Source organism: Lissotriton vulgaris, chromosome 5 (assembly GCF_964263255.1).
Source record: "Lissotriton vulgaris chromosome 5, aLisVul1.2, whole genome shotgun sequence".
NCBI classification, from domain to species: Eukaryota; Metazoa; Chordata; class Amphibia; order Caudata; family Salamandridae; genus Lissotriton; species Lissotriton vulgaris.
Genome location: NC_141693.1, coordinates 1,063,625,203 through 1,063,651,250, shown reverse-complemented (window position 1 = coordinate 1,063,651,250; position 26,048 = coordinate 1,063,625,203). Strand labels below are relative to the sequence as shown.

The following is a 26,048-nucleotide window of genomic DNA, read 5'->3' as shown; positions in this document are numbered from 1 at the left end:
GTGAGCTAGTCAGATTTGGGCCCATAGGTACTGAAGTTGTATGGTGACTTAGTCCCTACACTCTGGCGTCCTGCGATGCCAGCCACATTTCTGTTTCCAAACAGAATTCCTGCAACATGGAGCTACCAACGTTGGTCTGGTACTTATTTGACAGGTCTCCTACCAGCAGAGACGTCCGTGGTGTTGAGGATTAATTATCCACAGTATTTTAGGAAACACCTAATTTAACTGTTGGTTTTTTAAGCTTGGAATTTTTTTTAAAAGGTTACCCATATTTGTGGCTGCTCTGTTTTCATTGCTGTTTTCATCATGGCGCAGGCACAGCCGGTCCCCATTACAGACAACTGCAGATCTGTTGTCCATGCACATGTAAGTTTGCATGGACTTACTAATGCAGATGGTAACTTTATTTTCAAGGTTGAAGCCCACAATAGCTATTGCTTTTAAGTCTTATAATACTTGGGTCAATTTTTCGACTGTGGATGCTGATGCAAATACATTTCATGAATACATAACTGTTAACCCACAACAACAATACAAAGCATACATGCTCTTAGAAATACCACCATCACATTGGGAACATCAAACTTGGTTCTGTGGTGCCCTTCCACATGTACTTGCATCAGTAAGCAGAGGTCCCCTTAGTAATGAAGGGGCTACCTGGCCAGCGTTAGCTGGTCATACACCTTTCACTAATTTAGGAAATCTCAATGCTCAAGTGAAACAACAATTATATAATGGTATAGTTAGAACATATAGACGCTTTTCCAGCAAAGGCTGGCCTGCCAGGGCAAGCTCAGTTGTCTGAAGTGCCTACCATACATCCTGTAATTGTTCTTTCAACTATGGGAAAATTACCACCAATCATTAGAAAATTCCGTTTTGAATTGCCCAAAAAAAGAAGAAAAAAACCGACCAAGTTGAAGCCTTGTTTCCCCTTTCGGGACCACCAGACAAGAACAGAATATTTACTATATGCATACCTCATTGAATGGTAACTGGAATAGGTGACTGTAACACTTGGGGTACAGTCTTTGCTGCAGTCTATACCATAAGCCCAATTTCAGAGAAAGAAAGTTGAGGTTATAACTGCAAACTATGCCCCAAACACTGAGGACTCTCCTCCTGAACAAGAGTTGGGCAGTGATTTTCCTCAACAGCACAGCAGAAGTCACTATAACATGCCAGATTCTCCAGGAGTTTCTGGCTGCGTCAGCAACTGATAACTTTGTTACAATTGAAATCATAGACAGGTGCGTAGCCCCTTCAGGTAGGTCATATAATTTGGATATACCATTCAAGTAATATTCTGGGAAAATTTGACATTGTCCTTTGACATCTTTTTAGCGGAAGTCAATTGGCCCCTGCAGATTGTCCAAACATCCCCACAAGGTAAGGATGTAATAATTCCTTTGTTTTCTGTGCTTGTTCCTGAGGAGGTCAAACAAGCCTAAGAAGCACAATGGGCTCTTGCACAAGCCCTGGCTTTAGCCCTCAATAATGTTGGCTGGGATAAAGATTCTCCTTATCATATACTATCCAAACAGTCCAGCTCGTAAGTGCAACCACAATATCCTATCAAACGAGATGCTAACGCACCTATTAGAGATATACTCTCCCAATTGGATTACCAGGGAGTAATTGGACCCTGTGCATCTCAAATGAATAACGCCCTTTTTCCTGTTTTGAAACCTTATCATTCATATTGCAGTCTTACACTACAGACATTTAAGCACTCATACATGCACTTTTGCAATACAAAATATACATAGTACGGCATTGATTAATAATATAGCCCGTAAAAAACATACAAAACAACCTTAGATATTTTTAGCGCCTTCAAGCAGAGACTGGACAGCGTTCTCCGCGATTTCCTTTCAACGTCGCTTTGCATGACTGGCCATGGGATTTAACAGTCCAAGACTGTTTGCAGTCCGTATAGAGTCAATTTTATATGATATTATCCCGGAAACATTGTCCTAGGTAGATGATATATACCTGACGGACGATGAGTTAAACTCACATTTAGCCAGAGCAGATCGCATAATATTGGGATTTGCTTAGATTGGCTACAAGTTCAACTTTAAGCAATCTAATCTCGCATTTCTAAGTGTACTTTTTTGGGATATGGACTTACTGATGAGGGGAAGAGTCTTGCCCCTCACTTTTTAGAGAATTGTGCACAACTGTAGCCCCCAAACACTTTAAAGAAATTGCAACCTTTATTAGGATTCTTTAACTTTGGCAGAAATTACATTCAAGATTATGCGTAACGCATCAAATCACTTTATGAAATAATACACCCTGATTTTTCAAGCTTAGGTTGGACATCAGAACATATGTACACTCCGATCCTTACAATCTGACTTACTTGCAACACGTCATTTACATACGCATGTAGAGGCCACAAATTTGGTAAACCGTGTCATAGCAGGTGTAACTGGATTGACCTATGCCACCTTTAACGAAGGTGAAAGTGCAGATTGCGTAAAATAGACATCTTGACCAGGTTTAATCAGCCATACAGGTCAAGAGGGAGATTCTGCCACTTTTTTAGATCATATCTACCTCTTTAAAATAATTTCTCCAAATTCACAGTGGGGACTTTCTCTAGATCCTCTAGTATTGCGAACCCCAGATATCTTAACTCTTGAGATCTGAATATCCTGATGGTGCTGGTTCCTTACCATTATCTCAGTTTACTATCATTTATTTCATAGCCAGACAACTTCCCGAGGGTTTATACCTCTGCCATAAGACACGGTATGGCATCTTCTGTGTTTGAGGTATACAACATCAGAATGTCAGCGTATAATGTTATCTTTCTGGAAAAGGTCCCCCCCCCCCCCACCTGACTGGCCTTATTTCACTGTTTATCCTTAAACTTTGCACCAGGGGTTCGATGTATAAATCAAAGAGGATAGGAGACAAGGGACAACCCTGTCTAGTCCCCTTGTTTATCTTAACTGGGAAGGTAAGACTGCCATTAATTGGCACCAGGACCCGCAGTGCACTATAAATCTTGCTCAGCACATTCTTGATCTCAACTCCAATTTCTAACCCCTTTAATGTCCCTGTCAAAAACTTCCAATTGACATGGTCAAAAGCTTTAGCCGCATCAAGAGTTACTATTGCCAGGGGGACTCATTGAGTTGCAGTGAGACCTATTCAGCCTATTAAAGTGTGTGTAAGATCTCATCTGCCTTCCAGGTAAGAAACCCTTCTAGTCGCAATTCAGCAGTGATATTTGTCAATACGATAGACCCTGCATGGAGTTCTTGACCTGTTTTAAAATTAGCGAGATTACTGCCTCGCCCCAGGACTATGGTAAAGGGGATCCCTCAATAGCATGGCATTTAATAATAAAAAGCCAGACCAGGCTCACTTCCTCTGGCAACAGAATATAAAACTCGTTTGAGATCCTGTTGCTTTTCCTTATTTATATTTTTTAAATGCTGTCAAAATGTAATTCTCTGATTTTCACCACTCAAGGATTGCTGCTGTTCAGAAGTAAGTTACAATAGATGCTTATCCAGTAGCCAGCTATCCAGCTCTCATTCATCCACCTCAAGTATTTCTCCATATACAAGTCCTAAAAGAACCTATGAAACACCCATTCAATCCCTTCCGAGTCCTCCACCAGGCTATCCTCCTCTTAATAACTGGTTTTCCTAATACAATTTAGTTTTTTATCAATCCTAGCATTCCATGCCAGCAGCTCTCAGTCTGCTCATATTCCCTCAGCTTACTTGCCTCCCAATGTTGTTGTGCTTTCTCCTCCAACTTCAGTTTAAACTTCAGTTGCAGGTCCTCCAGCTTCTCTTCCAGGCTCTTTCTAGTCTCCCCCAGAACATAAGTTGATTTCAGTTCAGTTTCTGCCATGACAATCTTCTCTTCCATCTGTGACGCCTGCATCCTTTCTCTCCTAACCCAATGAATAGAAGAGCTCTTCAGGGACCCCCTTAACCAGGCCTTAAATGCATCCCATACCAGGTGAATGGGGCAGAAGTCATATTCCACCTGAAGAAGTCTCCTGAGGCTTCCTCTATCTCATGCATAATTTACAGCTGAAAGAATAATAATCTACTTATAGTCCACCTTTTTAACATCAGACTTGCTGGCAATCGTAGTGTTGATAGTAAATCTGTGTGAAGGCATATTTGGATAGGGAGATACTCAATATCCTTAATTCTTTCTCCTCACCCCACATCTAAAAAGAAATAGTCAGTCCTCGAGTAATGGGCACTCTTCTTGCTATAAAAGGAGTAATTCCTGCATTTCCCCCGTACCCTGTGCCACACATCACAGAGATTTAGATTTGCCAACGTTGATAACAGTTAAGCCCTCTCCTTTGGCAAGATGATTTGCGTTTGAACTGAAGACCGATCCAAGTTGTTGTTCAGTAGGATATTAAAATCACCACCTAAAATGATAGGGGCTTCAAACTCTAACAATGTAGAAAGAAGGGTGGTTATTGACGAGACATCATCCACATTTGGACCATAGTATCGAGCTAAAGTATATAAACTTAGCCGGACCTTAATTTCTGCTACTATCCATCGCTCCTCCTCATCGGCCTTGGATATCCAGACTTCAACCCCAGCATTCACCTAACCAGAATGACTAACCGCCTTTGTGCTGTGCTGCTGGTCTGTAGCGACTACTGTCGCCACCCACCCTTGCTTTGTAAGAGATTCATGCCCTCCAACCACAGTAAACAAGTCTCCTACAGTAAGTTAACTTGTGTAGTGCTATCTCTCAGATATTGAAACACTATGCACGGTCTTCTTCTAACCCGCGCCCATTCACATTCCAACACAAAAAATAAAGAGGTTCACCCCTGCCAGATAATCTCTTCCCCCTAATATCCTTGACCAAATTCCCCAATAATTGTGGCTCTAACATATATGAGGACATTATTTCCATTTTCTCCCTATGCTCTGCACCTCATGTGCAGGCCCCCCAGAGAACCCTCCCACTCCTGCCTCCTGGCATTCTATGCCAATTCGAGCTGGCACCCACAGGAACCATTTAAAATACTTTGGTTTCACCCTAGGATAGAAATTATATGTACACCACTTACTTGCCCCCGGTCTCATTCTGGGTTATAAAGTTATCTACCTTTTCCAGGACCAGAAAATTGCAAATTTTATTAGCCTACATGACCTTTAAGATTGCTGGAAACTTTACCTGCACCACCATCCCCATTCTTCTAAGGTCCTCCATACGCTTACCCAGCTACCATTGTCTAGCTTCAGTGGTCAATGAGATGTTGGACATAATTTTGAATTCGAGATCTTGGACCTGCAGAGACTTTTCTTTTAAGGACACCCCCAGAATTTCTCTTCAGCTACGTATGACCGAAAATTAACTAGGATCTTCCTGAGCCTCTTACTCCCTGGGTTCATCTTAAAGGGATCATGATGTACATTTTGACTTTCTGCTTTTAAGTCTATAGAGGAGGTAACCTGAGGGAAGGCCTTAGTCAAAAGAACCCTCTTATGAGAATACAGGGGAGAATTACATCTCTTATTTGGGCCAATAAGGTGGTCAGACTCTCTTGGAAAAAGCGAGGGAGACCAGGGTGTGGGGGACTTCAGCTTCTGGATTTCGAACTGCACTGCTGTGCGTATCACCTGAAGAATTGCAGGATGCTTACGCTCTGCCCAGATAGTTCATTGGTGGGCCTCATGCATAGCACAATGCTAAATGATTTACCAGAGGTTGGCTTCATATAGACGTTTGGGGCTCCCAAATTCAAGAAAGTGCAGCTGAAGTGAAAATGTGGTACTGGGTTTGGTCTCTCTTGGGGATACCATACTATAGTAAGTGGTCACCAGTGTGGGACTCACTTGGGACTTCGGAAGGTCTTCTGGATAGTCTGGAAAGATCCCTGAGGAAGGCCGAAATATTGTATTGGGGCCAGGTGAAGGAAGGGGCCAAGGCCCTCTCTTGGGACACTTGGAAGGAATGGACTAATGGAGCGCTTTCCTATTTCTCATCCTGTGCCTCTATCAATATCTTTAATCTACATATACTTACCTCCTTTATGTATCTATATACTTTCAATGTAATTATGGATCTATATATTTATCACTTTCTTCTAATTTAGCATTTCCAATGCACTACCCTATTTCTCAGCCTATACTTCGCTCAACATCTTCTAGCCCAACCTTCTGACTCATCTCAAACTTCTTCTACTACTCCTTCCAATGCACTACCCTATCTCTCATCCTATACATCTATCAATATATCCTCTATATCCACTCTCATTTATCCCAAACCCCATACCAATACTATGATTGCCAAAATAACCCTTTCTAGATTCTCTCCTCCTCTACCCCTCCTTGCATCATCGGACACCTCTTTTAATATACCGATCCCCTAAAACAAACCTTTCTAAACTCTTTCCTCTGAGTCCTACCCTCCAAAACTCCTTTTTACTCATCCAAAAGCCTCCTCCTATTGCTAAGACCTAAAATAAATAAATAAATTAAAAACAATCTTTCACTCTTTTATCCCTGCACTATCCTTTTAAATCTAAACAGACTAACATGTTCACTTCTCAAATTCCATATTAAACTATATTAATATACTACCCAAATAACTGAATAACATATCCACTACTCAAATTACTTCATATTTTTTTACTATACTAATTTTCAACAGTAATCCTTTATGGGTTCCGGAGTGGGGTGCTAGTCACCAGAAAAGCGATTCAACACCCAACACGGGTAACAAGTGCTATATGAATGCAAATCTTTCTTCCCCTTTTATCCCTCCACTATCCTTCTCACTCCAAGTAACTGACTAATATCCACCAATGAAATTACTTCATATTTCACCATATTAATTCACCACTAATCCTTTGTAGTCTTCCTGAATAGCGTGCGCCAAAAAGCGCTATATAAATACAAACCTTTGTCTTCCTCTATCCTTCTGCTATCATTCCAAATCCAAATAACTTGCTAACCTATCCACCACTTAAAATGTACTTAAATGTTTCACTATACTAGTTCAACACTAATCCTCTATGGGTCCCGGAGTAGCGCGCTACTCGCCGAAAAAGCTCTTCGACGCCTCGTCAGGGGTAGTAAGCGCTATATAAATGCAATTACAATACAATACAATACAATTGTGGCAGCCGCCGAGGAAAGCAGGATAACCCCTAATCTGGCATGGAAAGGATACTTGCCAAGTGCAGAGTTGGAAGAGTTATGGGGTTGTATCTGTAGGTATGCTTTATTTTGTAATTAAATGCGCTGCATTAAGGAGAAACCACTCTTCACCTTACATAGTATCAACTGGATCCCGGTGACGCTGGCCACGATAAGATAAGATGGGGAATTTAAATGTAAGCGGTGTGGAGCCTGAGAGGCGGAAGATGCCCACACGTTTTATAGCTTTCCCGCTCTCAAAGACTTCTGGAGGTCTGTGGAAAAGACAATTTCTGACGTCCTGGGACTGGAAGTGGTACATGTTTATGATCCTGTCTGGAATAGTACAGCGAGGATCAGGTTCTGGGGGCCCAACGAAAATTCTAAGCCTGTTGATATTAGATTTTATTCTTCTGGCAAGGAGGGGGATATGTAAAATGTGGTGCCTACCTCTTCCCCCAACTTGGCAGGAGTGGTCGAACTCCGTGAGACACTGAGGGAATTAGACAATATGATTAATTGGAATAAGAGTAAGGCTGAATCTGGGTCATTCTGGAATTTGTTGGAATTTGATGGAAGACCAAGTTTTCCAATGATTATACTTCTTGGTAAGTTTTAGATGTATGACGCCGGGTGGTGACTCAGCTCAGACTGACTAAAAAAGGATCTTGATATAAGCACTAGGAGCAGATGGATCAGGAGGGTGCTTGCTTATCCAATTTAATAGGTGGACAAAAAAGAAGGGGAAAAAACGAGTCGATTGCATATAAATCGCATTTATATTCCAGGGCAGAAGTGTGTTTTGCATCCACTGACAAAATACTGACTACAGTGCAGATCGCTATTCTGAAAGAGTGAGTGGCCACTTGCACAAGGGAAGGGCATCATTGTTGTTACTACCGTGCCAGCCTTAGAGACAGTCACAAAAGTAAAAGTGAAACACCTTAGACCTAGTACTGCATTGTAAGAATGTTCATTGAAGTCATAAACCTTGAATAATGCAGTGCTGCCTGCGCGGACCCTGGAACACCTTATTCAATACATATTGAGAATCCAGGAAATAGATCTGTATTGTGTTGATCACTAAAAGTCATTTTCAATAAAATTACTGTGTAGACTGTCCGAGGTTTATTTTCCTGAAGAATATTTGCAAGAATTGCAGGAAGAATGTACTGAAAAAAGCTTACAACACTTTGATAGGAAAAGGGCTGCGCCTGGTAGATACAGCATGAAAGGAAAAGACAACTTGATAGGCCTAACACTGGTAAGTTCAAAACCTGACCTGTACCTTTAAGAACCTTAGAGGAGCCATATCCCACAAAGCAATACAGTGTCAGTTTGCCTGTAAGAGTAGGTTCTTATTTCCGTCTATCTCTTCACAAAGTGCCCTTCCTGTGGCAAAAAGAAAGCTTACTCTGATGCCACAAGGTTTGTGTGGTGTGATTATCTCCTTAGACCCTCACTAAGGGATGTAACATTTGCAGCAAAATATCATAAAGAATCCTTAAAGATTTTGACATTATCATGCTGCGTGACTAGATGGAAGACCTGAAAGTGGACCAGGAAAGGAAGAAAAGGAAAAGATTGGAGAGTTCTGCCTCTTACCACTCTCTTGAAAAACTATGAAAAACAGGTACTGACAAGAGGAGCCCTCAATCTAAAAAATCCCCCTCGACACCGGCACCGCCATCCTTCGTATCACTGCCATGCGCTGGTGTCAAAGTCATTGAGACGCCTGGTCCTATCCTGCGTGCCTTCAAAGGAAGGCTGAGCATCGACGGGACTCCTACATAATCACCATTCGACGTCGAGATCAGCGACAGGACCTTCCTCAACGCCTCTCTGACAGTCCACACAGTAAATGCATGGACAATTACTTTTTTTTAACAATATACAGATCAATTTCCTGGATTCTCAATGTGTACTGAAGAAGGTGTTCCAGGGTGCGCGCAGGCAACACATAATTAATCAAGGTTTATGGCCATCAATGACGATCCTACAATGTGAAACATCCACCGCAAACTACCTGTTTATTTAGGCTGCATTTATTTGGACCACTTATTTCGGATACGGTCTTTAGACTGATCATAGTTGCAGTTGATTCCTGCTTCAGGTTTTTTTGGGTTTGACTACAGGGTTCGGCTGATGCTTGCCCTGTTATTAAAGATATGCAAGTCTTTATTGGAACATATGAATGCACTACATTCCATTAGGTTCAGACCCTGGCTTTCGTTTCAAGCGCATATCGGGACACCATGGCTTCTGGGGGTGTAGAGGTGCATTATTCTTCTCCATATCAACATAATTGGTAGAATATTGATTTCTACGGTGGTACGGTTTCCCAGAAGCCTATCTACTCTACAGAATGTCTGTGCCCTGCAACATCTCACATTTAAAAAGTTGATACCCTACTCGTCTTGCTAGTTAGGGCTGGGAAAAGAAGTGGGGTACGCTGGTAACACTAAATAAAGATAGAAGAGAGGCTGCCCTAGGATTACCAGACACAGAATTGTACTACATGGTGGCACAGCAGCAGCATGCTGCCAAATGGAGTAAAGAGACTGATAACAGGGAGAAAAGATTACTCTGCAGATCACTTGGTGGAGGTCGCTACCGACGCTCGTAATGCAGGAAGGAGGTGCTTCAGAACAAGCACCACATGTAGTGCATCAAACAGCAAAGGAATGGTAAACTGTGGTTAAAAGAATTGTGGGTCATGCTCTTTTTGCCAGACACCTGGAAATATGATAACTGTGGCTATTTGTGATATTCTTACAGACACTTCAATGGCATTTGGAGAGGTGAGGGATGCTGCTTCCTCTGGGTTTTGTAGCCTGGTGGGGGGATTATACATTTGAGAAGGCTCTAAAAGCATTTGAAGTTAGACCAGGCCAATTTTTGCAATATGTAAAGTTGGCTTGAACTGCGAGGAGGTTATGGTTGGGTTCCCGCGAAATCTGGACACATCTGCCACAATGACAGGGTTGTTGGAAATTGGCCAATATCAGCACATAGTCTTGTAAACTCCTAATACAAGATTGACAGGATAACGCAACGATGGCCAGACAACACTGGGACGCACACCTGAACACCCCATTGAGAGTGAATGGAAGGCGTTGTGTGCTCAAGTGCAGGAGGTATGTAGTATTGCATGTTTTAAAGTAATCCATTTTAGTTACCTACATCAAACTTACTTAACACCAGTAGAATTGAACAAGCTATACCCACATATGCCGGTGCTTACCCTAGGTGGGGAGCAACGGAAGCTGCAGTCCTACATGTGACATAGCTGTGCACACAGCTACAACATTACTGGGGTGGGATACTAACCATGTTGAAAGACATCACAGGGGTGAGCCTAGACAGCAATGTGCAACAGTGTCACCTGGAGATTATCCCTGTATGAAACAAGCATTAAAAATGCAATAGGTCTCGCCTTTGATTAAGTTAAAGCTATTTGCTTTGCTAATGGTATTGTATAGCAAAGCAAATGGCTTTAACTTAATAAAAGGCGAGACCCATTGCATTTTTAATGCTTGTGCAAAGTGCAACTCAGCCTGTGAGAGTCGCTCTTTACAGGCTGGACTTAGCCGACAGCAGCCACTACCTTAAGTAGTGTAGCAAGGATTGGATGGGACCTGCTGTACGGAAGGAAACTGCCCCATTGACTGCTGTTGGGGTAGTAAAAGACCGCAATTTTCAGAGATCAATGGGCACCGGTGCCGCTGCACCACTGGTAGCCACGCCCCTAATTGCGTAGCATTATTTCTCCTACTAGGGAGGAACCAGTGCGGTTTCATTTAGATTCACTTTCAGTTTCAGAGTATGACAGCTGCGGGGGTGCTTAGAAGGGGGTTCGAGACTTCAACCACACAGTATCTTTTCCAAGTCCCCCAATACTGTACTTGTGCAACCGCTTTTGTACATATGCCCCTTTGTAACTTAATGCCTTGTCATAGTAGAGAGACCGGGGCTGCACGTTGAAAACACCCTTTTCGGGGGGAACTTGGGACTACCGAATGCTTCTTTGGGTGACGAGGAAACTAAGTTGTGAAAAACACAAGTGCCTTTTAAACCGGGAGACTCCTGCTCAAGCCTCAGAGTGCTGGCAGTCTTACAAGTGCCCACAGAGAGGCAGGAGTAAAGACGGCTGCCTCAAGAGGTGAAAGGTGAGCTACACTAGTTATAAAGCGCTCCTTTCAGCAGACACGGTGGCTAGGGCACTAATTGTGCAGACATTGGTCACTGCTTGAGGATTTAGAACTGCTCCGTTCCATCGTCCCTTTGCGGCAACAGTTAGCAACACGGAGCTGCCACAGCTGAACTGTGTATGGAACTACCACTAGTGAGTGTGGTGAAAAGCTGGAACTATCACTAGTGAGTGTAGTGAAAAACTTGCACTTGGTAGCCTTATAAGAGCTGTCACTAGCGAGAGTGTGAAAAACTGGCACTGGCTGGCACTGTGAAAAGCTGGTAATGTTTGGCAACGTGAAAGGGTCACATTAATGGACGATGTGATAAACTGGCTCTACAGGCTAGTAGCGTGAAGAGTTGTCACCGGCATTGATCTGACGGCACATCAACATGTCACTCATAATAATAAAAGAGCTGCCAATGTCGGGAATTATGACTCCCTGGTAATTGCAGACAGCGAGTGTGATAAAGCACTGATGAGGACATTGGGAAGTATGCATGTGGGTGCAGTGTGTGTGAGGCGCTGGCGGACGGACTGAGAAGCCGGCACTTTTGGCAAGTGTGAGAAGGCAATCGTGTCGCGAAAGCACGCCACCAGGCGCGCGTGCGTGCACATTTTGTACACTCATACGCGAAGTGGTATTTTCGTTGCTATGACATCTAAAGCTTCTTCGCAAGATGGCGTTCGACTGTCCACAGTCCGTATGGACACGTGCATGCTGTCTGCTATGGACAAATGGCAAGAGCAGCCATGTTTGTCCATGCAGACGCGTGCACGAAAGCCCTCGCCAGAATAGATTACAAAAGGTACATGCAATAGCGAGAGCAGCGCATGCGCTACTTACACCAGGCGAGACCTAAAAACAAGTAAATCCAACATAGGTTTGCTGTCCTAGCCCGAGGTTTGGCCAGATGACGTATAGAGATTAGATTAGAATCAAGCTATCCTGGCTGATGAGGGCTGAAAGCCCGAAACCGGTCCTGAGATGCTTGTTCCTAGTCAAGGGAGGACCTGGCTTTGCAGTTCAGGATGGACTGTTCCCATGGGGTACAGGGTCAAGACTGATTTGCATATTGCTGGGTTCAAACTGGAATGGCATGGTGAGCAAAAAAACGATGGATTTAGGCTCAGATCTCTGTACTGGGGTGAATGTATGACATTGTTCTGCATTCTGTCCATCAACTGTTGTTTTTGCACGTATAGAGGTTAGATGGCAAAACCAGAAACCTCTAGCCCCATGAAATATCCCACTGGATTGGACTTTAACTGAGGAGCTTAGAAGCCGGGAAGTCAGGAAGGACGATAAAGTCTTAAATGATTTGTATATATGGGCTCAACTGATAAGAATTTATGGGACACGAGGAAACCTAAAACCCAAAAGGTGTAACCTGGGGAACCTTGGCAGGAAGAGTTTCAGAAACTGAAATACAACTACTAGGGAGAGTTGGAGGGACTGTTGCAATTATGTTTGTACTAACTTACCTGCGATGTTGTAGAATATAAAAATGGGATGTGAGGCCTGAGGTGGCAAACGGCATGCCATGAAGTTGTAGACTGTATATCTTAGATGTGATGTGCGTAAATTGTTCAACCATATACAATCAATCTACAATGTTGATGTAAATCAACACTTTCAAAAACTAGACTAGAAAGATATGAGTAACTACAATTAAACATGGAATTCATGTTACCATGCTGCAGCAATCTTCAGTCTTCCTGGGCTTATTGATAAGTGTCCATTGGCTCAATGCTGCTCTCTGGTTTTCATATTCTGATTGAATGTCACAAACCTGAATTCCACACATTAAGCAGTACACTGGATACACTATTGTTTCATATTAAGTGTTGTATGTCATGACAAAACTCAACAAAACGAAATAGCCAGTCTACTCGTGTTATTAAATGAAAAACTTCTAGACAATAAATGAAACAGTACATTCCCACATTACATATATTTCTGGCTTAGTTTGGATGGAATGTCACTGATTATAGCCTTATACCCCCCCATAGCGGGCTATACCGGCTATTAAAGGCCCACTGAATCGTTAAAGGCCCGAGCCGAAGGCGAGGGACTTTAACGAGACAGCTGGACTTTAATTGCCGGTATAGCCCTGCTACGAAGGGCTATAAGGCTATTAGAACATTCTGCCACTAGAGGGCAGAATGTTCTAACAAATTCAACAAAGGGTTCTCGAAGCTCGAGGGGATATAAATCCCCTCGAGCTTCGAGAAGCCTTTGCAGAAAATTGTAATGTTGCTCTGCGGGCCTTTACTGGCCCGTAGAAGCAGGGAGCACTCCACTGTCTGCAATGGAGCTCCAAACATTCCAATGTTCTAATATTGATTAAGGTTTTTCCCACAGTTCAGAATCTGGAGAGTTGCTGGTGAATTTAAGGGCATAGCCATCAGAGCAGTGGGTGCATTGAGGCAGGTCCCAGTTAAGTGAAGGACCTTAAACACTCCATTTATATTTCTTTTTATACTAACAAACAAGTTGTGGGGTCCTGCTTTTTGGGTTTGAGTCGTAGGAACTGTTGCTACACCACTGGATGAACCGATGCATTTCAGTTGGAATGCTACCCACACATATACTGGGAACTAACAAAGTCTGTCCCCTTTTATATATAATCATGTATATTTAGCTAAACCTTTATATGTGGAACAGATATTCACTTCTTTACCACTGATACTAACCATTAGAGGGAATGAAGGGCAGAAAGAATGTCATACATACATATTCGGAAAGGCCTTCCTGAAGAATTACAGAATGGCTGTCACTGAATCCTTCAGCTCTCTGCTTCACATGTACACTTTTTATCTCATTCAAGCAAACTCATGGGCATCTGTTGTTCCACTCCTAAAGGGGGGTGGGGGATGGCGGGGGTGAGGGACACATATTTTGAGAAACCACACAGCCGTAGCCCTTTTTAAAGCTGTGCTCAGTAGTGAAATCTGCTGAGTTTGCCAGCACAAATGATAGTTAGCCTGACGAGCTAGCCAACTGGGGGCATGAGTCTGGGATCCACACTGATGGATCCTGAAGTCTATTTGTTAAAGTAGACTAAAAGGGGGACAGCTACGTAGGATAAGTAAATGCAACAGCAAAACAAGCAGGGCACATCCATAAATGAATGACCTAAGTGTCTGGGCAGTTAAAAGAATATTTCTGTTCACAACCAGAGCTCTAAGAGCATCTTCAAATGAGAAGCTATTAAGGGAGAGGGGGAAATGCAAACTTATAACACAAATAAAATGCATTCCACTAAAACTTAGCTTGTCATACAAAGTGTAAGCATCGCTGAGCATTAGGTAAGAAAAATACATTAAAGACGACACTTACCCAAAGATTGTTTTCATAATAAAAAGCATCAAGAAGTTTTACGATATTTGTGTGATCACAGGAAGCAAGAATATCTATCTCCACCATATAATCCTCCAGTTCATCCTCAGACTTGGTATCAATCACCTTTGCTGCTGCCAAGATGCCAGTCTCTTTATTCTGGGCCTAGATATTACAATGAAAATAAAGTTCAAATCAATATATATGGATATGTAGCGCTTTACAAATAATTTTGACAAGCAATGGTCTATAAATCATCAATTGCGGATGAAACAGCAACATTTACATGAAGGCCACTTCTGGATTAAATACAATGGTTGTTTGTAAATGCTGCCAAGACAATTCAAGGTTATCCCAACATAAATCATCTGCCTGAAAAGATATTACGGAAGTGTGGAATGGGATGGCTATTTAAATCCTGCCACACCAGTACTAAGGGCCAAGCAGGTCATTTTAGCATCCCAGCTGCATTATTTCCACCCAATACTTCAGTGGTCAGCAGGTTGCTTCTGGCTGTGGCAGGTTTCAAATGAACTTTCTTTCTTCACCCTCCCCCAAAAATGCTGTTTTAATGTTCGCCTATCCAGGAGTGGTTTTCACCCTGACTTCACTGGTTGTAGACAACAATTTGTGATTTCAGTCAACTGCACACAAGTAATATGTAAACTAGCACAAGTGCCAGGTCTGCCCTTCTTCCTTCCCCACCAGAACTGGAGCACCTGCTTTTGTCAGATCAAAGAAAAATACTCCCAGTATTTTCAAATACCTATCCGTTTAGTTTGGCTGCCTGGAGCAGACCATTTAGATCCCCTTCTGAAGAACATGGATTGTTCTGTTTTTTACCCATCATTTAGGCTGGTATTTGGGGTCAGGCTAGAAAAGTAAATCATATCGCCCTCAAAGATCAGATCTCATTTACTGCTCTTCCCAACATCATGGATATGTTCCAATAGCTTGAGATCTTTATAAAGAGAGTCACACCCCTCCCCTCACCCCCACCCCCGTCTCAGTCACAGTGAAAGTGCCCACAACCCAAACATGTCGATCTAAGTGGCTGGTGGTCAATAAAAAAATCTGGTCTTTCTGTTGAAGTACTGTCATGTGTCAAGGTTCGGTTTCCTTAGTAATGACTGGTCATAAATCCACACAAATCACCGGTGTTCACTCAATTTGGAATTCCTAAATCTCTGAATTGGTGTTACATCAGTCAAGTACAAAGTCTCTGATCGGGGGAACACATTTTTATATCAATGGTATCCACCAAGAGTTGAGTTCACACAGCTTGGCGTCGTTTTCCTTGACACCGCGGTACATGCTAACAGGGTTCTTGCTTAAGGGTGACAACACTTCAATCTAACAATTTCCAGCTTCACTTTCAAATTGGACTTTGACACAGTGGCTAGGGGCTTACCCAAAATAGGATCCATTACATGAGAAGGTAGACCTCAATTATTTTCCGCTTGCCTTGGCCTACCTTTCTTTTCCTTCGCATTTTATAGACAATTATACTTCTAATGGTCTATCTACCTTCATGCTGGTTTATGCCTAGTGAAAGTATTCCCCTCAGTAACACCGACTTAATATGCAGACTACTCTTATTTGCATAGTGGCATAACATCAGCACGTCTTCTCCAGAGAAAGTTGCTGGTATCTGCGACAACCATCAATCAAAATTAGTTTCAGGTAGCTGACTTTCTCTAGGCAGCACCCTCCACATACATCCACTTGCCCCCAGCGGTGTTGGAAAAGGTGCAATGAGCATTCTTATTTTACCCTCCAGGCAACCTACGATTTTTAAACACTACAATAGCCTGTTCATAACTAGACAACCCCTACCGAACATTAACTTTAAAAATTACAAAGCACAACCAAACACAATGTCAATAAACACCGATTCAGAGCAACAAGAACCCCGGAACCACGAACGGTGCCAAGTTTCCTAAAGTGCCACTGCAACATACATATGGTAGTAAGTGTTACACAAATGTACATGACATGAACACCATGATGGTTTTGTGGGTGGGGAACACTAGAAAAAGTAACTAGGGAAACCGCAAGATTTCATGGTAATCTAGGGGGGAAAAAAGACAAAAACTATTTCTGAAAACTCTACTCGAATTGTAAACAAAAGACCTTTAAAAGCAAAGACACGTACTTGTGCCTAGTGTCCTGCTAAAATAGTAATGGGTTTGCTTCTTGCCCTTTTGCACAATCTGTTAATGAGTTCAATTGTTCTCTAATAGGTAGCAGTGTTTAAATGAAGTAAAAAAGAATTACACAAAATAGGAGCAAATCTGTCCGGCATTGTAAGCTTTGAATGCTTGGCAGTGTGAAATGAGCCAGATCGGTGTGGGTGGAGGAGCGTGAATAATGCCAAGGGATTCATCTATCAAAACCTGCCATATATTGTAAGAGTTTTAAAAAAATATGTCCATCTGAAGAGCACATAAATTAACAATTTCTTTTGCACTTTGGTAAAAATTGTAGATAGGACGCCAAACATATGCCATAGTGAGTACCACAGAAACCATATCCCAGGCCAAACATTTAGCGACGGCCTTTGTCCTGTGTAGATGATACATCACCCTCTCAATGTACGAAACTGCAACAGACCTTTCAGGTTCCAATAATTATCCAAATGTGTAAGCCTTATTCCTTTAAAACACTGGTTCAAAACGGACTGCTGCGAGAACTGTTCAATGTAAACGGTTAGAATAAGATGCTGGCCTCAAGTCCAGCTTTGGAGAGTGAGTGACACCGGTTTATTCCTGTGCCACAATAACAAACAAGAACTGGCAAAGCCAATAGGTCTCGAAAGCACATGCGCTTTATTTAAGTGCTACACACAAAAGAAAAGGTAGTGCTTGAAAAGTCAGCAGTGTGAGCAGTGATACCAGCCAATTAAACAAACTGTAAAGAGGCAATGCTCCATGGGAGGGGCAAACAAAAGAATGACAAGCTGGGGCACCAATAAGAAGTCGGCAAATGAAAAAGAAAGCCAAATTTAGTTTGGTTTAATTTTATTTGATTTAGTTCTCTACTGAGAGCAACACATTTCGAGCAAGACATTTGTTATAACAATAGACGTAAGAACATTCAATACAAATTTAGAAAAGTTTTTAAAAATGTAAATAGGTTAGGACACAAATTCATCTGGGGGAGATTAGAAAAGCGAGATCAGACTCTGCACAGATGCGCTGTTGTTTCTAAATTGGATTATTTTTCTGTTGCGCCTTCTAGCCTCAACCAACGCCGAGTTCGGACATATGTCGAGTTCGGACAAAGATGGGAGTACTCCATGCCTCTTTTTCTTCTTGGTAAGCCATACTATACCCCGCCACAGATAGCGCATACGCTGTCTAGTAAGCTCAACTTATCCAACCCAGTGATTTGCAGTATCAGGAAATCAAAAGGGTATGTACCTCTAAGGAACAGCTACCGAATACAAGGCTAATAGAGCCGTTTCCTCCATTTTACTCTTTACACTAATCAGGATCATGTTTTCTGTTGATGTGCATTAACACTCAAGGCGTTCAATGCCTTTTCTAAGTTAATTTGCCTAGCAGGAAGCTCTTGTACTATTCTATAGAAATGATATGTGAATAATCATTTTATTGGGAAGTTTTATTGCAAGCAGCTGGCAACAAAATTAGGCGATGGCTGACGTGTTTTCTTTTTTGTGTGGCATATGCTATCAAAACAAGCATTTACAATGCAATAGGGCTCGCAGCATTAAAGTTTGAGTTATTGGCATTGTGTATGACAATGTGTTGCATAAAATGTTTAGCAAACTTTGAATTGGTGAGCAGTGAGTGTGTGTGCAAGAGTATGCTGTTCTTGAAAACAGTGTGGTAGAGAGTGCAGGAATTTGGGTGACCTGAGCAATGTGGATGGTGCACCTCACGCACGGGGCTGATACAGTTATTATTCATACAGCTCTGATGATGTGCACTCACTACTCACTACTCTGCACTCACTACTCTGCACTCTGCACTCACTACTCTGCACTCTGCACTCACTACTCTGCACTCTGCACTCACTACTCTGCACTCTGCACTCACTACTCTGCACTCTGCACTCACTACTCTGCACTCTGCACTCACTACTCTGCACTCTGCACTCACTACTCTGCACTCACTACTCTGCACTCACTACTCTGCACTCACTACTCTGCACTCACTACTCTGCACTCACTACTCTGCACTCACTACTCTGCACTCACTACTCTGCACTCACTACTCACTACTCTGCACTCACTACTCACTACTCTGCACTCACTACTCACTACTCTGCACTCACTACTCACTACTCTGCACTCACTACTCACTACTCTGCACTCACTACTCACTACTCTGCACTCACTACTCACTACTCTGCACTCACTACTCTGCACTCACTACTCTGCACTCACTACTCTGCACTCACTACTCTGCACTCACTACTCTGCACTCACTACTCTGCACTCACTACTCACTGCTCTGCACTCACTGCTCTGCACTCACTGCTCTGCACTCACTGCTCTGCACTCACTGCTCTGCACTCACTGCTCTGCACTCACTGCTCTGCACTCACTGCTCTGCACTCACTGCTCTGCACTCACTGCTCTGCACTCACTGCTCTGCACTCACTACGATGGTGGAGGCGACCACCTTACTGGAAGAAATTGTTAAACACTAATAATGGAGGAGTTGGTGCAACAAAAAGAAGTCTCATCTGCCGTAGTGTCTAAAAGTATATCCAACAGCAAATTGGCGGGAAATGGAACAATGATGCTATAGCAAATGTGTGCCTGTGTTGCATGGCATACTCTCTATCCTCCTGTGATTAGCATCAGGAACTTAAACATTTTAGTTCCCCCTGTTCTTGTGTTAGTAGCACAAATGGACTGCACGACTTGAGCGGTCTTTAGCGCCCACTGTCGGGTGAAAGTGGCTTCACCAAGTGCTCGGCTGTGACTGAAAACATTGTGAATCCAAAACCCTGCAACCTTTCTCTGACAGACCTGCTGTAAATGTCTTGTGGTCGTTGTTTGCTGTCACCCTCCCCAGACTCCAGTCTGCACTCGCCTCAGAACGAGAGCCCCCTGGGGCACGGTGAGGCATCCCTGCGCCGCTTTAATACTTAGCCTCTCTATCGGCATGGGAATCTCAGACACAAAGCACTTTCCCTCTCCCATTTCCGAAATAACACATTTCCCCAGCATGCCGGCGCTTCTATCTATCTCTGTTGTGGTGTTTGTAAAATATACAGACCACGCAGTGCAGGGAAGAGCAAACACATCATTATGCCTTCATGACAGAAAAGCCTGCTCTGCTCGAGTGTAAAGCTTTGCACTATTGTGTGGGGGCTTCAATCAATAATCTTTGTCAAAACAGAATATACTGCATTGTCATTCTGTCCCTTTTAAAACAAACCCGCGGCCTGTGAAGGAGTAATGGCCGTCTGCTTCTGCCTCCTTTTAGTATCGAACTCTTAATAACAATAATGACAAGCATTACAGTCCCCGTTCCTTCCGCGCGTTCAGCCGAGCCCTGTGAATGCAGCGAGCGCGTTCGCGTGCGCGTGCTCGTTTCGAATCGCCTCCACGGCGATGCGCGCGGCCAGGAATGTCTCCTTGAAAGGAGACACGGCCACAATAAGTTCTCGGTGGAGACGCGCTTCCGCGCGTTCAGCCGAGCCCTAAAAACTAACCAATGTATCAACCTATAAAGGGAAGATATATTGGCTCAGCAAATGCCTGATCTAATAATGTGAAGCCTCCTAAAAACACCAAACTGCTCCATGATATTCAGTAGGGGCTTATGTTAAGTAGGGGGCCAAGTGGAGCTCTAAAACAACAGCAAGGCTCTGTCTGCCACATCTGCTCATGAACTCATGGTAAGGTTATATCCCTTGGTTTCTACAAGCAAATATCAGATAATCATGTCAATCTTAGTTAACTGGTTCAAGTATTACCTATGCATGCCTTTGTTGAAACGAAGATCTTGTGGACACTGCTAATCCTTCGTGTGTATTCCAAGCAAATCAACCTTGCAAGAGCAACAAGAGGACACCAACACCTGGGTACTTGATTTCCTCTGGCAAAAAACTGTGTGACAGTCACTTCCAGAAGTGAGATTTGCTTAAGACTAATATTGTTATGGCTGAAGTTCTGGCATTTGCATTTATTTCTTGCCATTGACCAGCAAGAGCATTTAAACAAAAGAAAGATGCAGTTGGGAGCAAGACACACAGGTTGCTTGTCTGGATAACATTTAATGGTAGTTGCAGATAATATGTAGGATAAGTGATAGCAATAAAACAATACAAACATTTGTAATTTATAAATATTTACAGCTTTTCTGGCGGGGAAGAGAAGCAAGTAGAAACAAGCATTTGCAATGCATTAGGTCTCGCATTAGGAAAGTGTGAGCTATTGGTATTGTAAATGACAATTTTTTTTAATGTGTTGGCTTTGAAAATATATAAATTAATAGCATCGTTATTCACATTTTTAGCTTCACTTTCCTAATGTGAGCCCTATTGGCTATGGCAAAGCTTGTTGGTAGCAAGCAAGGACAGTGCTGTTGTGGTGCTGAGTGTTGATGTGGTTAGGCTGAATGATGTGGTGGTGTCCCAGAGTGATGTGGTGGTGTCCCAGAGTGATGTGGTGGTGTCCCCGAGTGATGTGGTGGTGTCCCCGAGTGATGTGGTGGTGTCCCCGAGTGATGTGGTGGTGTCCCCGAGTGATGTGGTGGTGTCCCCGAGTGATGTGGTGGTGTCCCCGAGTGATGTGGTGGTTTCCCCGAGTGACGTGGTTGTGTCCCCGAGTGACGTGGTGGTGTCCCCGAGTGACGTGGTGGTGTCCCCGAGTGACGTGGTGGTGTCCCCGAGTGACGTGGTGGTGTCCCCGAGTGATGTGGTGGTGTCCCCGAGTGATGTGGTGGTGTCCCCGAGTGATGTGGTGGTGTCCCCGAGTGATGTGGTGGTGTCCCCGAGTGATGTGGTGGTGTCCCCGAGTGATGTGGTGGTGTCCCCGAGTGATGTGGTGGTGTCCCCGAGTGATGTGGTGGTGTCCCCGAGTGATGTGGTGGTGTCCCCCGAGTGATGTGGTGGTTTCCCCGAGTGATGTGGTGGTGTCCCCGAGTGACGTGGTGGTGTCCCCGAGTGACGTGGTGGTGTCCCCGAGTGACGTGGTGGTGTCCCCGAGTGACGTGGTGGTGTCCCCGAGTGACGTGGTGGTGTACCAGAGTGTTGGAGGGTGGAGTTGGAGGGTGGAGTTGGAGGTTGGAGTTGGAGGGTGGAGTTGGAGGGTGGAGTTGGAGGGTGGAGTTGGAGGGTGGAGTTGGAGGGTGGAGTTGGAGGGTGGAGTTGGAGGGTGGAGTTGGAGGGTGGAGTTGGAGGGTGGAGTTGGAGGGTGTTGCAGGTAGCCCTAGCGCTCAGAAGTTGAGGTCTGTGGTTAGCGACAGTATTACTGTAGACAGCAGCGACAGATGCCCATGTACCAATGTTATAATGCATAATGTACAGATAAGTAGTTACAGAAACACGCCCTAGTGTAAGCGCCTCTGTAAGCGTGAAAGCGTAATGGAACTTGGAAGCTTTTGAAAAGTCATAGAAACTGTGCTATGTGCAGCAAACAGTAGCTCCTTGGGCGCTATACAAATGATGACAGAAGAAGAACATCTACTAGCGCATTATATGGAGTACGTTTTTTTTTTACACAAAGCGAAACACAGCTGTGGGTTAAAAAGTGAGCATGAATGTATTATGGAACTGAAAGCTAATCTAAGCACTCTGCGAAGATGTATAGTGAAATAGGCCACGAAAGTCAAGTGAGACTGCACAGGGCCTAAGAATTGTGAGAAACTGTATTCTTATACAGGGTGTTTGATACTTTAATGCAGTGAGTGAATATCGGGGCAGCAATAGTGAAGCCACCCAGAGGCATAGCGCGCCTTGCGTGGCAGTATGGAAGTTAGAAGAAGCATTGGCATTAGAGAAGTAGCATGGATGCTAGTGTGCCCGTGTGCTGTCCGTGCCATGTGGCTTTTCAAGCAGCCATGTTTGAAACTGCTTATGCCCCTTGTTACTTGCCATGATTTTATATAACGTGGACAGCATGGAGCCAGGAAGTGCTCGCAGCAACGTTGTAAGTAATATTCATATTGTTGCTGGTAGCAAATGAAAGGTAGGTAGGAAGATGTTATTTTAATCGAGTAACTACTATGTTTTTCCTAACTGTTTCCGCCTTTGCATTAGCTTTGACCGAAGTAAATGTGAACAGATTAGGCCGATTGGTATGTGGCCACCATAAATGTAAAGCTTTGCGTCCAGTCCAGCACTATGTAAAACCATATACACTACAAAAGGTATGCATTTTAGTGGTGCGCAGGATAATAAAAAAGCGCGCCTACGGTATGCGCTGTATTTAAACCAAAGTGACCAAAACAATTTGCAGACGCTATACTTTATCCACGCTATATAAATGTTGTGGTTGCTATTATCAAAGTTAAAGACATTAGAGAAAAGACGTACTGCTATAAATATAAAGCTTACGTGGTCACGGTAGCCTACGAACAACGTAAACCAGCAGACTTAACACTGTGAATGAAATAAAGGCATACAACACCAAAAAGAGAGTATACATAATGTTTGTAATGTGCGCGTGCTTTACACCTAATTACACGGAGATAGCAGCAATCGCAACAATTAGAGAAGAAGCTACACAACAGAGTAAAGAGAGGGCAGACAAAGTGTTTGTAATGCGCAGTTCGTTCGCACCTAAGTAGACAGAAATGTTAGGATGGCACTGTGAAGTGAATGCATAGAACACAACAAAGAGTATGCAGACACGATGCTTATCACCATTGCGGCCATACGACTTAGTAATTCAGAGTGGCCTGTTAGATGTTAGACATAGAAGTGAATAGACAAGGCTTGCAAGTAAACAAACTAAACTAAAGGTAGACAACCTGTTTGTGACAGGAGCTTGCTTTGCATGTACGTAAATGGGCATGGCAGGAAAACAAATAGTGTTAATGTAAAGTAAGTCACCAACGTAAGCAATATGACAGAATGCTGTACCAGTGGTTCGGGGAATGGGGTCCTCAGCAGAGTGAAGAACCAGAAGCTTGAAAGTCAACAGGACATTTCTTACTGGGGTAAGTTGCAAGTAAAGTATTATCAAATGAGGGGCTATTTTGGGTAGGAATCATTCGGAATGACAAGGACTGTGTACCTTGGGAGATTGTTCAGGATGTTTGTGGCAAACTTTAGCACATTATGTGAAGGGGAGACGTCTAGGTGAGACCCACCAATAGAGTGCTGCAATAGCTGAGCTTGCTAAGGGCTAGGTGCAGAGATCAGTAGTGTTTTGATTTTATGAAAGAGGATGCGTGCATCAACTTTGCATATGTTTGGTACTAGATACCTGGTAACTGTGGCAATTAAGAAAAAGTAAATGCACATGATGTTTGTAAAGTGTTTGCTAACGTTCTGGGTGATCATGGTGCAGTTGGGGCAATCGGGGTGACGGAGGAGGTTGAAAACAGGAATGAGAAGATGATTTGAGTTGTTCTCATAGAGATGACAGAGGAATCCAAAGGAGGAGATGAGAGAGGATAGTTTCAGTATAGTGCAAAGCTTGGTTGAAGGGAAATGACAGGGATGCCTGTGGGTGGTTGCATACAAGACTTCCAATGATTTTAGCGGAGGAGAGGTGGGACCAAGGGTGATAGTTGAACAGAGACCAAGTATAAGCAAGCAAGTCTTTGTAGTGGAGGCAAGATCACTACATACTTAAATCACAACGCACGGGCTCCTCAATTGTTAAGAGAAGTTAAAGAGAAAGATCAGGCAAGACAGGTGGGAAAAGACTAGTATGTTAAAAGCTTGGGTGCCTAATGGATTGGACAGCACACAATATGGGTTAGCAGTTTTAAGTGAAGAGATTAGTTCAGTAGGAGGTGGGGGAAGGTTAACAGAGTTTGTCAAAGTAATTTTTGCAAAGTTAAGCTACCTCATTTGGTGCTGCTTAAGTCAGAATGCAACTATCACTTGTTATTGAATGTTTCAATTATACTACTGTGGCTCTAACATTGACAATACACAAGGGATTTGCACAACTAGGATCCCAAAATTACGTATTTGAGAAGAAAACGTCCTGATTCTGTAATCCTAATTTACAGAAAAATGATTGGTAGAATTTGTTTAGTGGATGGAATTCACAAAACAGAGAAAATCCCACTGGTATGGTGCAATTTCTGCGACTGCAAATTTAAGTATTGGATCATAAATGTTCTTGGACATGTTTTAGTCTTAATTTTACATATTTAACATTTCTAAATTTTAGTAAAATGGTCTTAAATTGTCTGTTTCGTGTACTGCATGTGCCTAACGAAAAATAATCCAGGATGAAAGTGTACTCAGGTGTCCTGGCTAAATATGAACTATAAGCAGAACTGTGCTGTTTGCGTGTCCCTTGATGTTTTCCCATTCTTGGACTGGTGTTCCCTATGTATGCCAAAAAGTAGCAGTATAATACAGTTTATTTACTATATCATTCTCAATTTGCAAAAATACATGTAGGATTTTCTAACTCTAAGTGCCACAGGAGAGATGTCAAATGAGAACGTATTACCGTTTTCAATGTGTGCACAACACAGGGAGCACTGCTTGTCTTTTGCGTTTTAGGTTCCAGGTAATGTATTATGCAGACTGGAAAATTAATTACATGCTTGAACAAGAGCTAAGTGATGAGTACAGGTTTAAGTTGGGCAGGTCCTGCTTTTAAACACACAGCTGGATTCTGCCTACAGAGAACTTTTTCCCAGCCCTAAAACAACGATGGGTATTCTGTCTCTTCCGTTTCTACCTTATTTAGAGAGCACTGAATACGAACTACAAGATCACTATGGAGCTTGTTACTCAGGCATACTCAGAGTTACTGATCGGAAATAGGCTAGTACTGAAATACTTTATTTTTTCCATTCTACTATAATTCAAAACCTAATCCATTCTTTGAGGGGATCAATGTTATGCCTTCAAAGCTGTGGGCGAACTGACACACAACAAATCACCTTTTGTTTGCAATGCCCTTCCATTGGGTAAAAGGTGGGCTGCATGTGTTAAGGCCCCCTCCCCCCCCATGCATGCCAAGATGTGGGAAGAAATGTGCGATACACTCTTAAAACATCAAGGGTTGTATCTAGGTTTGAGCTGGTAGGTATGGGATTAGCATATTTACCAATATGGAGAGAAGGCGTGAGATTTTTTCACCGAGCACAAAAGCATCAAGCTTTACTAAGTTTACGGGACATGAACATGAGCAGACTCCAGTGCATCCACATCCAGGCAAGAACGCATGAGGCACTCC

The 26,048-nt window shown here is 43.1% G+C and overlaps 1 protein-coding gene across 2 annotated transcripts in view; it reads right to left on the bottom strand.

Annotated features, from left to right (window-relative positions):
- Positions 1-26,048, bottom strand: part of SLK (STE20 like kinase) — a 377,115-nt gene that overhangs the window by 267,512 nt on the left and 83,555 nt on the right. For both annotated transcript variants that reach the window (XM_086922732.1, XM_086922733.1), the window contains exon 2: positions 14,693-14,857. In XM_086922732.1, the coding sequence (XP_086778858.1) occupies positions 14,693-14,857 (165 nt within the window). The remainder of the gene's footprint in view (positions 1-14,692; positions 14,858-26,048) is intronic.